The sequence below is a fragment of the Canis lupus genome, chromosome 6 (assembly GCF_003254725.2).
Source record: "Canis lupus dingo isolate Sandy chromosome 6, ASM325472v2, whole genome shotgun sequence".
Lineage (NCBI taxonomy): Eukaryota > Metazoa > Chordata > Mammalia > Carnivora > Canidae > Canis > Canis lupus.
Genome location: NC_064248.1, coordinates 43,713,390 through 43,727,927, shown reverse-complemented (window position 1 = coordinate 43,727,927; position 14,538 = coordinate 43,713,390). Strand labels below are relative to the sequence as shown.

Sequence of the window (14,538 nt, the reverse complement as noted above, 5' to 3'; positions counted from 1 at the left end):
GACATGCATGAAGCGATGATACAAAGGACAGAGGAACTTGGACTATTCTGTTACCATAAGGCACACACATTACCGAGGAAGTGGTATAGTGTTATTTGAAGCTGGAGTTAGGTTAGTTGTAATTGTACACAGTAACCTCTAGGGAAACCGCTAATACTGGTTTAAGAAAAAAAAAAAAAGTACGACAGATATGCTAAAAAAAGAAAACAGAATCATATAAAATGATCAATTTAAACCACCAAAGGCAGAAAAAAGTGTGGAAGACAAAAAGAGACATAGATAACAAGGGCAACAAATAGAAAAAGGGTAATGAGTAAGGTTGGTGTTAATCCAGTATTTCAATAACAACTTCAAATGTCAATGGTCTAAATGCACCAAAAGACAGAGATTGTGAATGAATCAAAAAAACAGGGCCCAGCCATAGGCTGTCTACAAGAAATCCACATGCTTTGTGTTCTTCATCCTTCCTATGCACCCCTGCCGTTCTCTACAGCTTGGAGCCTCCTCTGTGTAACCTTCCTGCCCTATCTTCTTATTCCTATTTCCAGGCAGAATTGGAACCGAATTCCCCTTTATTATTCCTTTCTTGTGATAACAAGAATGACGACAATAACAACTAATGTTCCTTACACATTTTTTTTTATGTACAAGGTAGAGTTCTAGGCATGCTTTACATATATTAACACCTACAATACTAATGGAAAGTCTACAAAATGAATACTACTATTATCCCCATTTTATAGATGAGTGAACTGAGGCACTGTGACGTTAAATGCCTTGCCCAAAGTTGTGCAGCTAGTAACTTGGCAGAGCCAGAATCTGAACCCAGGAAATCTTGCCTGAATGCAAGTTCTTAAAAACTACACTTTACTGCTTTTCTTAAAGGCATGTTACGATTAAGCTGTGTTTATTCATAAATACCTCCATTCAGGCTCAGAAATGTGAATTCTGTGTGGTCAGAAGCAAGGGTAAGTGAATTCTGGAAGTGAAGAGATTAGTTAGGAAGTGATCTCAGATGCCATGTAACAGTTGCTTAAACTAGGCTGTGACAACAGAGACAGAGGAAGATATACACTGAGAGTGATTTAAAAGGTACAATGAGAAGCATTTGATGATAAAAGAGATGTGGAGAGAGATGAGAGAGGGGAAGGAGTGGAGAACATACAAAGATTGTAAACATTAATATAGGAGGGTGGTGAGGTAGATAGATGGTTATATCCTCAATAAATAAAGATACAGAACATTTGAACATTATCAACTACATTGACATAATTGGTATTTGTAGAATATCCTAACCTACCCACCACCCAAAAAAGCAAAAAAACAAAAACAAAAACAAAAGAAAACAACTCAAACCCATATTATTTTCAAGTGTACAAAGAACATCAATCAAGATATGCCATATTCTGGGCCATAAAATAATTCTTAATAAAGTTAAAATTATTCAAGTCATACAAACTATATTTTGTTATGATATGGAAATAAATTAAAAATTAAAAAAAGAAAAATATCTGGGAAATCCCTAAATATTTGGAAACTAAATAATGCACTTCTAAATAACCCATAAGAAAGTGAAAAAAAAAATACTAGAAAGTATTTCAAGACACACAAAAATGAAAATACAATCCATATCAAAAAATTTTTAGGAGGCAGCAAAAGTAGTACTTAGAAATTTACAGCACTAAATGCCTGAGAATTCTCAGACCAATGAGAACCTTAAGAAACTAGAAAAAGAACAAATTAAACCCCAAATAAGAAGGCAGTGATAAAGAACAGAGCAGAAATCAGTGATACATGAAAGAAAAAAATAGAACCAATGAAATAAAACCTCACATGAGATCAGTAAAATCCATAACCAACTAATTAGATTGATCAAGGAAAAAAAAAAAAAGCAAAGACAAATTACCTATATCAGAAACAAGAGATGACACTACTATAAAGTCTACTCCAAAATTATCAAAGTTCACTCAAAAAGAAATCGATAACCTGGACAGCCATACATACACTAAGGATACTGAACCTGTAATTAAAAGGAAAAAAATCTTCCTGCAAAGGATCTCCAAGCCTAGACAGATCCCCTAAACATTCTACAAAACACTTCAGGAAAAAATAATTCTGATTCTATAAAAACTTTCAGAAAAAGAAAGTTTCAGTTAAAAGAAACGAATAGTTCCCCATTCATTAAGTGTTAGACTATTACCAAACCTGGACAAAGACATAAAAAAAAAAAAAGACATTACAAGAAAATGAAACAACAATGTTTATTCATTGACAACATGATTGTCTATATTCTAAAAATCTGCTAGTATTGGGGTGCCTAGGTGACTCAGTTGGTTAAGTGTCCAACTCTTGATTTTGGCTCAGGTCATAATCTCAGAGTAGTGAGATCGAGCCCCGTGTCAGGCTCCGCCACTTGCATACCTTTTTCTCTAAAAAATAATTAGTTAAATTAGAATTATTCTAGCAGATTTTTAAAAGATTTAATTCCTATAAGTGAGTTTAACAAGGTTGCAGGATAAAAGATTAATTTATAAAAATCAATTATATTTCTTTTTTTCCCACAAATAAAAATCAATTATATTCCTATTTAGGAGCAATAAACAGAAATTGGTATTTTAAAACCACCACTTACAATATTATCAAATGAAATATGAAATATTTGAGGATACATTTGAGGATACATGACAAAAGATGTGTATGTCCTTCACTCTGACAACTATAAAACATTGCTGAGAAATTAAAAACCTAAATAAATGGAGAGATAAACCATGTTCAATGGTCAGTAGACTCAATACTGCTAAGATGTCAGTATTCTCATACCGATCTATAATCTAACACAATCTCAATAAAAATTGGTCAGACTAATAAGATGCTCCCAAAATTCACATGAAATGCAAAGCACCTAGAAGAGCCAAAACACCTGCGGAAAGAAAAAATTTGGAGGACCAACACTATGTATGTGATTGTAAGATACTATTTGCTTGCAATAATCAAAATAGTACTGTATTAAAGATGGAGAGAGATCAGTGGAACTGAACACAGAATCCAGAAATATACCAACACATACACACACAACTGATATTCCACAGAAGTGCAGAGGCAATCCAGTGGAGAAATGACTGTCTTTTCAACAAATGGTGCTAAAACACAAGGATATCTCTATGTGAAACAATGAACACCATACTTGAAAAAAATGAAAACATATTAAAAAATAACTCAAAATGGACTATAAACCTAAAGGTAAAGCCTAAAACCACAAAGACTTCTAGAAGAGAATGCAGGAAAATATCTTTGTATCCTTGGGGCGTAGGCAAATATTTCTGAAATATGATCATGTCCATATGCATGATCCTTAAAGTAACAAATTAACAAAATGGACTACATCAAAGTAAAAACTTCTGTTATATGTACAACATTATTAAGATAATAAAACGCCAGACAACAAGCTAGGAGAAAACAGAAATAATCTATTTATTTATTTTTCAATAAATTTATTTTTTATTGGTGTTCAATTTGCCAACATACAGAATAACACCCAGTGCTCATCCCGCAAGGGGGCACCTGGGTGGCTCAGTTAAGTGTCTGACTCTTGATTTTGCCTCAAGTCATGATCTCAGGGTCCTGAGATAGAACCCTGCGTCGGGCTCTGTGCGCAGTGGAGTCTGCTTGGGATTCCTTCCCTTTCCTTCACCCTCTGGCCCTCCCCACTGTTCACATGTGTGCTCTTTCTCCCTCTAAAATAAATAAAGAAAAATCTTAAAAAGAATTTGTACCCAAAATATATAAGGAACTCTCAAAACTCAAAATAATAAGAAAACATACAGCCCATAAAAGAATTTTGACAAAATTTTTCAATAAGCACTTCATCAGTGAAGGTGTATGGACGGTAAATAAGCACATGGACAGATGCTCAGTATCATTAGTCATTAGAGAAATGCAAATCAAAACCACAATAAGGTACCATGGTACACTTGTTAGAATAGACAAAATTTAAAAGGTTGACCACACCCACTGTTGGTGAAGATATTATTGGAGCACTTCAGATGGTCATATACACCTGGTAGAAATTTAACAATAAAATGTTTTAGAAAAACAGTTTGGTAATCTCTCAAAAAGTTAAACGTATATCTACATATAATTCACCCATTCTCCTTTCAGTATTTACCTAAAAATGAAGCATATGTCCATGTAAAGACTTACATGTGAAAGTTCACAGAAGCTTCATCTTTAATAGTCCCAAACTGGTAATAACCTAAAAGTCCATCTAACAAGCTAAACGATAAATTGTGTCATACCCATACACGGAATAATAATAAGCAACAAAAAGAAAGAACTTTCTTTTAGCATAATGTCCTCCAAGTTCTTCTACACTTTTGCAAACGACAGGATTTCCTTCTTTTGGAAGTCTGAATACACACACACACACACACACACACTCACACTTTCTTTATCCATTAGTCCACTGAAGGACATTACATTACTTCTGTGCCTTGCTTATAGTGATGTGACGAATCTAAAAGAGTCAAAGTCAGAACTACAGAACAGAATTGTGGTTGCCAGGGGCTGGTAGAAGGGAGAAATGGGGCATATTAGTCCCAGGGTACAAAGCTCACATTGTGCAAGATGAGGAAGTCCTAGCCACCTACCGTACAGCACAGTCTGTATTTAATAATATTGTGTTATATATTTAAGAGCCTGCAAAGTGGCTAGATCTTAAATGTTATCACAAAAATAAGTAAGTAAGTAAGATGGGGGAAACTTTTGGAGATGAATAGGTTTATGGCATAAATTGTGGTGATGGCTTCAAGGATTTATACGTATCTCCAAGTCTGTCCAGCTGCATATGTTAAATGTATACAGCTTTTTGTGTGCCAATCACATAATCAGTAAAGTGGTTTTAAAAAAACAAGAACTATTTTACACAAAGCAACAAGATTTAGTCTCAAAATAACTATGTTAAGTAAAGAAGCCATGCAAAATCGCATATGTACTATATGATGAACTATATAAAATTCTGGACTGAAGAGTTCACAGAATTTCAGTCTGCCATCCTCTTCTGTTTTTGGAAAGGGTGAGGTCTGAGAGGGGTAATGTACTAAAAAGAAGAATAGTGAAGTTTGGAAAACTTCATTGGCCATGACACTGCCTATAGTGTTTGGAGATAAATGTTCAGTCTAGGGGCACTCATCTCTAAGAAGATGGCAGACCATAAATACTTCTAAGCAAACAAAATAACTATCATTTTATATGTGTACACAATGGATTATCATCCAATAGTTCTTCCCTGCTCTCTCCACCCCGAACCAAATTTCACTTATGTGCCAATCTTTCTGTTGAGCCTTTTCCATGTCCTTTTCCCTCAACACACAATAGATTTTTAACAAACTCTAACATTATGGGGAAATATTTCTAACATACACATGAAAATAAAGAATGCCTTAGTGAACAACAATGTCTACCATCCAGCTTTATCAAATCTTAACCCCATGCCGTATCGCTCACCGTTAACACAATCCTTAAACCAAATACAGGCTTACTGGACAAGAGAGACTTCATCACTAGCAAACATCAACACACTCACTCACTTTTCACATTTTGTACATCTCATGAATAATGCCCACAGCAGCTCTGAGAACTTCAGGTATTTCTGTGGGTAGGCACAAATCAAATATGGCCAGAAATGGCCGCTGGCAAGCTAATTAGGTAATTCCCCTGAATGAACTGTTAATATGTTAAAGCAATGCAAATTAGATCATACCCACAGGCGCTAGGTTTGGAAAAAATGCTTTGGCAAAGTATGAATTTTTAATAAAGATGGTAATTATGGTTCACAGCACCAATCCTATTCTTCTTTAGTGTTCTAATGTTCACTACCACTTTGGCATTGGTAAGTATGGGAAGGCTAATAAGAAATCTTTTCCCCCACCTCATTTAACCTTTCTGAAGATATGCAGTTTCTAAAGAAAGAGCTTTATTCTCCTAGCAGTAATAAGTCATTCATCAAATAAAAGAACAAACAAAACCACCATGATCTGGATAGTACCTGCCAAAACAGACTGTGTGCATCTCCTCTCAGAAGTTCAACTGTATCCCCTGCCTGGATATGTAATGCGGGTCCTTCGTGAAGACCTGGGGGCGGTGCTCCTGTATAGTTCTTAATGACCTGCATCTTTGGTAAACCTGGAAATAAGCACCACAACATTTAGAACTGAGAAAAGAATGATGTGTGAAGTCTGAATGTACTCTAAAATAAAAACAAGACCATTAATGTTAAAAAAAGTTTTAATAGCACCAAGGCCAAGTAAACATTTGAAGTAACCACAATGGAATGCTTTTCAACCTTATTATTTGAGAAGGTAATGGAATAAGACACACATTTATCCCCTGATCCCTTACATACTTTTCTTCTCCCTCACCATCAATCTCTTTTTAGATGAAAAAAATATTTCTTTCAGATGATGCCCGCTTCATAAAAAACATATCACGTACAGTTTAATGGAAAAGAATCAATTTTCTCATCAACTCCATCCTTTCTGCCTATTACTTTCCTCTTGGGCATTGGCTGATTTTATCACTAAGGAGGCTCACCCTTTCTGTGTATGTATCACATTGCCCAGTATAAGGCTCATATCTTAAGGTTATCTTTGTAATTCAAAAGCAAACAGGTGATGGATGTGCCACTGCAATACTTAAGACATTTATATGGAGAAATTCTTCAGGCTCAAATTTAGGCTTACAAAACAGACCCAATAAAGGGAACATGTCTAAGCCAATACCATCACCAACACTTGAAATACAGATCCACCCTTTTTCTTTGTATTTTGTAGAATGTGCAATGAAGGCCTCAGTTCAATATTTAGTTTTTGAGAACAGCTTCAATTGCACCCATGCCTAACTACACCACTACTGAACAACCTGACAGTCACCTTTCTACACTCCTGTGAGAGAGCACTCATAAACATGGTATTCGGTGCACATTCAGGAACTCAAGCTATTGCTTATTACACTTCGAGACTTTTTATTCTAATAATTAACCACAGTGAAGCTGTAATTGGCTGGACCACAGAGTGGGAGCTGTGCCCCATAGAGTGGGAGCATGCATGATGGCCATTCAGTTCTAGATGTCCAAGTTACCTAGCAAACGTTGTCGAAGTTACACAGACCTCAATATTAACATGAAATGTGCCCACAAACAATTTAATAGAATCCTCATAATCCTTTTCCAACCACCACCCCAGATGGGAGAAATCAAGTGTAGCTATAAATTAAGCAGAACTGAAAAGCTTCAATCAACTCTTATCAACTTTCAATCAGAAGGCAGGAGGTCTGAGAACTGCTGGAATGGAATGGAATGAACTGGAGGAATGAGAACCCTCATTTACCTGCTATAACTGCTGAGGCATGTTACGAGTTGCTACATCTCCCCTTTGCTTCAGTTCTTGGGCCACAGAACCCCTGGAGGGATGACTTTCATCCCACATCTTTCATGGAGTGTTTCCCTACCAGGTGTTATAAGGTGGTGCCCTGACAGAAACAGCAGACTTTATTGTCTTTCCCAAAAACACTTGACAGAACTCTCCTCAGTCAAGTGTTTATCAGGCTTGCTCTTAACACACTACATATGCCTTGAGTACAGAAAGAGCTCATTTTATGCTTCCTATCAAGTTGCTGTTTATTAGAAATGAAACCTAAATATTTCCTGCACACAACTGATGTAGAAGTTCAAAAATTGGAAGAGGATGCACCTAACAGTTTTTTTTTTTTTTTAAGATTTTGTTTATTCATGAGAGACAGAGAGAGAGAGAGAGGCAGAGACATAGGCAGAGGGAGAAGAGCCTGATGCAGGACTTGATCCTAGGACACTGGGATCATGACTTGAGCCAAAGGCAGATGCTCAACCACTGAGCCACCCAGGCGCCCTGAAGCAGAATTTTTTAAGTAGAGTCTGGTCTGCATGATAATTATTCTGTGTTGGGGGGCCAGAGTTGTGGTTAGTCTCAGTTTTATTGAACATTTTTAGAGCAAGGAAAGCATTTCATTTAGGAGGGTCTCTTGATAATGTTGTTTTTATCTCAGTTTTAAAATAAAGGCTGAAGGCAAGAAACAAGAGTTTTTAAACCTGAAATAACTGATGTGGCCTTAAATACTGGGACCAGGGAAATGCTTGGAAGGACTCTGGCCTTCCTTGTAGTTGTCTCTGTGGCCAAGACCCACAAGGACAAAACAAAGTAGTGCCAGATGGAAACAACAGTTCTGTTATTGCCAATATGACCAAGTTTAGCCCACTCTCAAGAAAAGATTGAAAATGCGTAAAGTATTTAGGGGAAAAAAATTTATGACATTTCACTGACTAAATATAAATTAGGGATTAACATGTGGCATACCCAGGTGACAAAGAAGGCTGTGAAATGTAAAGCATGGAACAATGCTACCTTATTTATCTTTTCTGGTAGACTGGAATGCCCATTACACATAGCCTACTAAAATCATATTACATATTACATATACTGATACTCTGGTCAAGAAATGAGACCTCAGTAAGTATTAAAACTTACTTAAAACTAAACAGTCTTTGAAATGATAGACTTGGTTTTTATAATAGTCTTACTTATCGCTAATTTTTTTTCATTTACAGTATCTCATCTACTGTAACTTTCTTCTTGGTTATGAGTTTCATTTGGGAAGTTGATCTAGTAGCACACTAGCATAGGGTGTATTGCTGACCTCATTCCTAAAACAAGGTTGTGTGATCTTTGCCAAGAATTATGGTTGAGCCCAGGTAATAGCCAAAAGATATTGCTAGTAACTTGAATTCAGCCATAAGTGACTTTCAAAACACAGCATTTATATTATATATATATATATATATATATATATATATATATATATATATATTTTTTTTTTTTTTGTGGGATGAGTTAGGAGTTTATAATGGAATTTAGATTTTGTAGTCATTTGTTAGAATAATCTCTGGCTATTTTTTTCTGAGAGGTCAGCACTTCTCATTTCAGGACGATCTGTCATCTGGGCAACAGGGCTACAGAGATCAAAGAATAAAAGGGATAGAGCAAGGCCGCTGTGACATGATGAATTCTGACACCTTGCTCCTTGCCTCTCCTCTGATGCTTGCCTATAATAGGAGTTCTAGAATACTGGTGTTACGGATGGTTTATATCCCTTCCTTTTATAAAAAAAAAAAAAAAAAAAAGATGCAGTAACATTGCTAAGAAGGTGAACACAATCTCATTAATGAATAGATAAAAATGCAATTAAAATAAGAAGAGAGAGTGGGTTAAACTTCATGTCAGCACTCAACCATCAATATAATTGTTAACACAATCTATTGCCACAGCAGGCATCACACCTCATAAATGAGATCAAGAATGGAGAAGAAATTAGATTTACAGATACTCATATTTCAAATAGCCATTTAGTGTTGATTTAGTGCAGGTTTTCTTCTCTCCTTATGAAATATTCCTGACAGGCTTTAACCTCTCTTTAAAAATGTCCAGCACAGAACATTCACTACATGTCCTTATGACAACTCATTGCTGTATATAGTATATTAACAAGCTATATCTAAAATGTACTACAAAATCTCTGCGTAACTTCTGTCCATTGACCTGCCTCCTTCCATCTGGAGTTAGGCTGAAGGTGGCAAATCTCCCTTTTATTATGTTAGCCTTTCAACATTTGCTCAGGCTTAAAATCCCTAGTTACTCACATTTTCCTTTAGTTATACATACTTGAAGGAATTCTGAGATGCAAAACATTATAAATCTACAAAAGTAGATGATAGTTTCCCTCATTAACTCTGACCAATCAGAAATAAATAACCAAAAGTTATTCTGAAAGCTGATTTTAAAAATATAAATTCCATTATATTTATAAAATCACAACTCATCCCAGAAAGCTGCTTATTTCCTCTTGGGTAAACACAGACCCAAGAGTAGTTTAGTTTCTTTCTGCTCAGAACAGTATTTATAATGGGTAGATTGGTATAGTTACAGGGCTGCTCATAAAAGTCTGAAAATTTATCATGCAACTACCTTCAGATATTAAATGCAAAATAATCATATATAATTTCAACATACACAGTTAAGCAATGCAGGAAGTTCCCAAAACTTTATGTATTCAGTTATCTTTATCTAAAGAAATATAATTAAAATGGCTAAGACTAATTAGAGCTCCTGCCAAATGTTATTTTAGCTTGTTTTCATTCCTACAACAAATGCTTTGCTGTACAGCTAACTACATCCTTGATATGTAACTTCTGGACAGTTTTTCCCTTTACCTCTTGTTCACACTAGTCATCATACTTGGTCTTAAAATAAGACAAGGTCCCCAAATCATCGTATGCATGAAGAATTAACAAACGAAGAATCGGCAACATTAAAATTATGGTTATACTCCAGTAATAGACATTCAGTAATACTCCAGTTTAAAAAAACTGAAGCCAATGTAATTACGAAGCATGCTAGAATTTTCCAGAATACGTAAGTGAAAGGGGATCTGAAGCAGAACCTCCTTCCAAATTTGAAACCAATGCCGCTAAGAATGATACATGCCAAGAAATTTTTTTTTTAATTATTTTTTAGGGATGCCTGGGTGGCTCAATGGTTGAGCATCTGCCTTTGGCTCAGGTCATGATCCCAGGGTCCTGGGATCAAGTCCCACATCAGGGTCCCTGAGGGGAGCCTGCTTCTCCCTCTGCCTCTGTGTCTCTCATGAATAAATAAAATATTTTTTAAAATTATTTTTTAAAGTTAATTCTAAGCAGAATCCTATTTGAAAGTTTGTCAGATGTAAACTAACTCACTGACAATTCTCACATAAACCCTCAAACTTCAATGACCATCCTACTGCACCATTATCAACCACCTGGCTTTAAGAAGAGTGATGGTCACAATATAGATTAGTGTTTATACACAATGCTGGTATCACTGCCCTAATGTCATGGGCTTCCCTGGGGCAATAACTTAGAAAAGAGTGCTATGTACTAGATAAATGGGTGGTCAGTAATGTGCTGGCCTTTCACCTCTGAGGCCTAACTTAAAATTTAAATGCAGCCACATTAAAAAATAATTAGTTCTACAAGATGTCAGAGAATGTAGCCCGTTTATCCCAGGGAGCTGATTACAAGCATTAACACATTCATTTATTCCTTCAATGTCGTGAGCGCTCCAGAAGTTCTGGGCTTAGTGGTCTGACAACAGACCAAGGACGTGCTTCCTGCCCTCAAAGAGCCTACAGTCTACTGAATGGGCAGGCGAACTCAAGTTTAATACAATCAGGCATGGGCTCTTGTCCAGTGGGAAAGTTTTCAAAATATGCCTATTGATAAATCTTTCAGGGAACGTTTTTTGTTACATCTTCAATAGAACCCTGAAATATATTTTTTATGTTTCTGTAAGTTTTCTAGGTGTGATTTCCAAATTGTAGCCAGGTTTGGGAATCCCACTTTGTGGTACATGAGCAATTCACCATGACCAACAACCACGGGTGTCGAGCTAGCTTTTGAGAAAGCTACAGCAAAGCCAGTGCTGGCTGCACCTTGCCAGGTAATTCCTCTTTACGTTAATGTCTGGGCTCTTCCTGATCTAAGTTTACCATCTAATCATTGCATCTGAAGACCAGGCGGAGCAGAATGAGCAGCTGGCAAGTTTGGGAGATAGGATGCTGGGCTTCCCCTGCCCACCACATCTCCTAGGGCTCTTTCCAAGTAAGTGGTGGACTTGCAGTCACTTGGTCTTCACAGAGAAGGAAGAGGAGCCTCATAATGGAAACCATCTGTTCCAACAGAAACAGACAATTTGGTGGAAAACAAACTGGTCTAAGGAACTAATTGTTCACAAAGGGAACACTTTCCATCAATGATTTAAAAAATTTTCACCCAGAGAGGCTCTTTCCTTTTATAAACAATGGTGAGTCAGATGAAGGAAATAGCATTGCCACTGCTCATATGAAAACAAGAATGAGAGTTACGCTCCCCCAACTTTATAAACAGTCACTCTTTGGCACTATCTATAGGAGTATTAGTAAGTCAAGGGAGGAACATGTAACACCTTTTGTTAAGTTTCTCTCCATTTATTAAAAAGATTTTATAGGCTACCATATATAACCACTACAAAATGTCACATGTTATCTTAAAATCCATGCAGATATAAAATTCTGTTCCATCAAATATGTACATTTTAGTGAAAGGAAATGTTTCCCTAAAATCCCTAAATAAGATTACACTGCTACGAGAATGTGCCATGTATTTGTCAGATCCCTCAAAAATGACGACTGCCTACAGGTGTGAGGAGTCCAGTTGAAAAGCAGAGCCTGGGCTATCTGAACATCTTCTTTGAAAATAGAAAAAGAACACAATTACACAAAGAAAGAACATCACCACCTATTCCAACCACCTCATCTTCTACCTTATAAAACTAAGATTCAAAGTGGTAAATAAAAACATCTGAGGTCAAACAGCTGGCTAGAGAGAGAACTATAACTAGAACCCTAAACACCGATTGCTAGTTGAGTCCCCCTGGCAGCAGACTGGGCCATTCCCTGGAACCTGCAGGAACAGGACTGTGGCAGGGCAGAGGTCTCCTCTACGGACTGGTATTTTGGGGATCATGGGCATGATCCTGGATAGGCCCTGCTGGGCATCCAGCGTTCTCCCGGGGAGCAGAAAAGAGGAGACCAAGCTCCCCTTCAGGTAGTGAATAACTGTGAGCTCCCCAAGATTAGGTGGTTTCTAGTGGAGAGGTAAAAAGTCTTGCTGGTATATTCTAAGGACAGGGCCTCCTATATCCTCAATGACAATGACAAAAGGCACTGTTCTCTCAGGTGTACATGCAGTTCCGGGGATCTATGGACAAGTAGCTACATGCAGTTCTTCCTTCAGAAAGTTTTAATCACTTAAACCACATCATTCTGCTATTATGACAACACCTGAGTGCATGAGGGAGGATAATTAAACCAAAAGTTGCCATAAATCTGAATATGTGAGGAGGCTTGAAAGAACACAGTCCAAAGGGGCAGTCCTCAGCGGAAGGTGAGAAATAGGACAGTCATATTTGCTTCTGCAGAACATGAAAGCAGGAGGCAGATCTATACATCGGCAGGGAACCATGGTTTCTGACTTCTGAGAAGAGGTGACTGGGATCACTAGTGTCCAGAACTGCTGGTCCTGAAAGAGTCCCAGAAAGCCTCCCATACTCCTCTCATTCATGGCAAGTACAGAGATCTGGAGTGATTACTGATAACATACCCTGAGCCATTTTCATACCCTTCTAGCAGAAACCCCTGGCCCCAAAGCAAAATGGCATGTTTTTTTCTTGAAACCACACTAACCCTTTAACAGTCCAGTCCTCAAGGATGATAAGGGATAAGATACAGTAAAAGCAAAAATATGATTAAGGGTTTTGTTTTTTTTTTTTTTTTTACAATCAATAACCTAGTTTTCATTTTTCATTCAATGAGCTCATTCATTTATTCAACAAATACTTACAAATCTTCCATGTGCAGTACTGGCCTAGGTACTGGGAGTGTGGCTGTAAATAAGACAGACACGTTCCTCCCTCATAAAGTTTGTACTTTAGCAGAGACAACAGACAGCAAAACAAATGGACTGATGTGCTAATACCAGATGGACAAATTTATAAGGAATCATTTTTAAATAGGTACTAGATGAGAGAGTGACAAGGTTGTGTGTATGGCTCAAGGTGGGAGGTTTCTTTAGGAGAAGCAATCCTAAGACCCGAGGAGAAAGCAGTAATCATTTGGGAGGCAGGAGGTGGGTATTTAACAGGCCAAAGCTGAACAAGAAACATGAAGACTGAAAGTGGAATGAGTTTGAAGTACCTGAAGGACAAAAAAATAGTGACACTGCATGAAAGCAATTAATGAAATTCAAAATTGATAGATGTAGTCTTCATGGTCTGCCTCTTTTCATATAAGTATCCTGTTGAATTTTTTGAGATTTATTGAATACACCAAAAGTGCTCATTGACATGCTCCATTTTCCTGGGATATTCTTGCTGCTGTACACCCAGCTCATGCCACACCCAAGAGGGGAATACTCCTCTTGTTCTTTAAGGCTCAAATACCACTCCTGCCGAGAAACCTACAACCATTCTCTGAAGTGTGGGTTATAAACAGATGCTCCCTTAGATGTCCATGCTCACTGCTCTGACATCGCTTATTGCATCAAAGTTATTTAGCTGATAGAAAGCATATATACTAGAGTAGCAGCATCTTTAATATGTATAGTTTTTGTAAAGTTTATGTATACTAGAGACTGTGACCACCTTGGTGGCAACAATTAGGTTCTTTATCTCAATGAATTCTTTTGTAAAAAAAGAAAGAAAAATGGTTACATATTCATCTTTCCCAAGAGCCACCCTTTCAAACATGCATCACACACACTGGATCATACCTCCAAAATGGCTCTCTCATCAACCATTTCTTTTCATCTTTATTTCTACCTCTCAGTTCAAGCACTAGCTTTCAAATTGACCCAATCCACTCTTAAAATGCTCGATTATC

At 37.0% G+C, this 14,538-nt stretch overlaps 1 protein-coding gene across 4 annotated transcripts in view; it reads right to left on the bottom strand.

The window, feature by feature from the left end:
• The window catches only part of VAV3 (vav guanine nucleotide exchange factor 3), a 352,019-nt gene that overhangs the window by 61,989 nt on the left and 275,492 nt on the right, over positions 1 to 14,538 (bottom strand). For all 4 annotated transcript variants that reach the window (XM_025417450.3, XM_035717928.2, XM_035717929.2 and 1 more), the window contains exon 20: positions 6,044 to 6,180. In XM_025417450.3, coding sequence (XP_025273235.1) covers positions 6,044 to 6,180 — 137 coding nt within the window. The remainder of the gene's footprint in view (positions 1 to 6,043; positions 6,181 to 14,538) is intronic.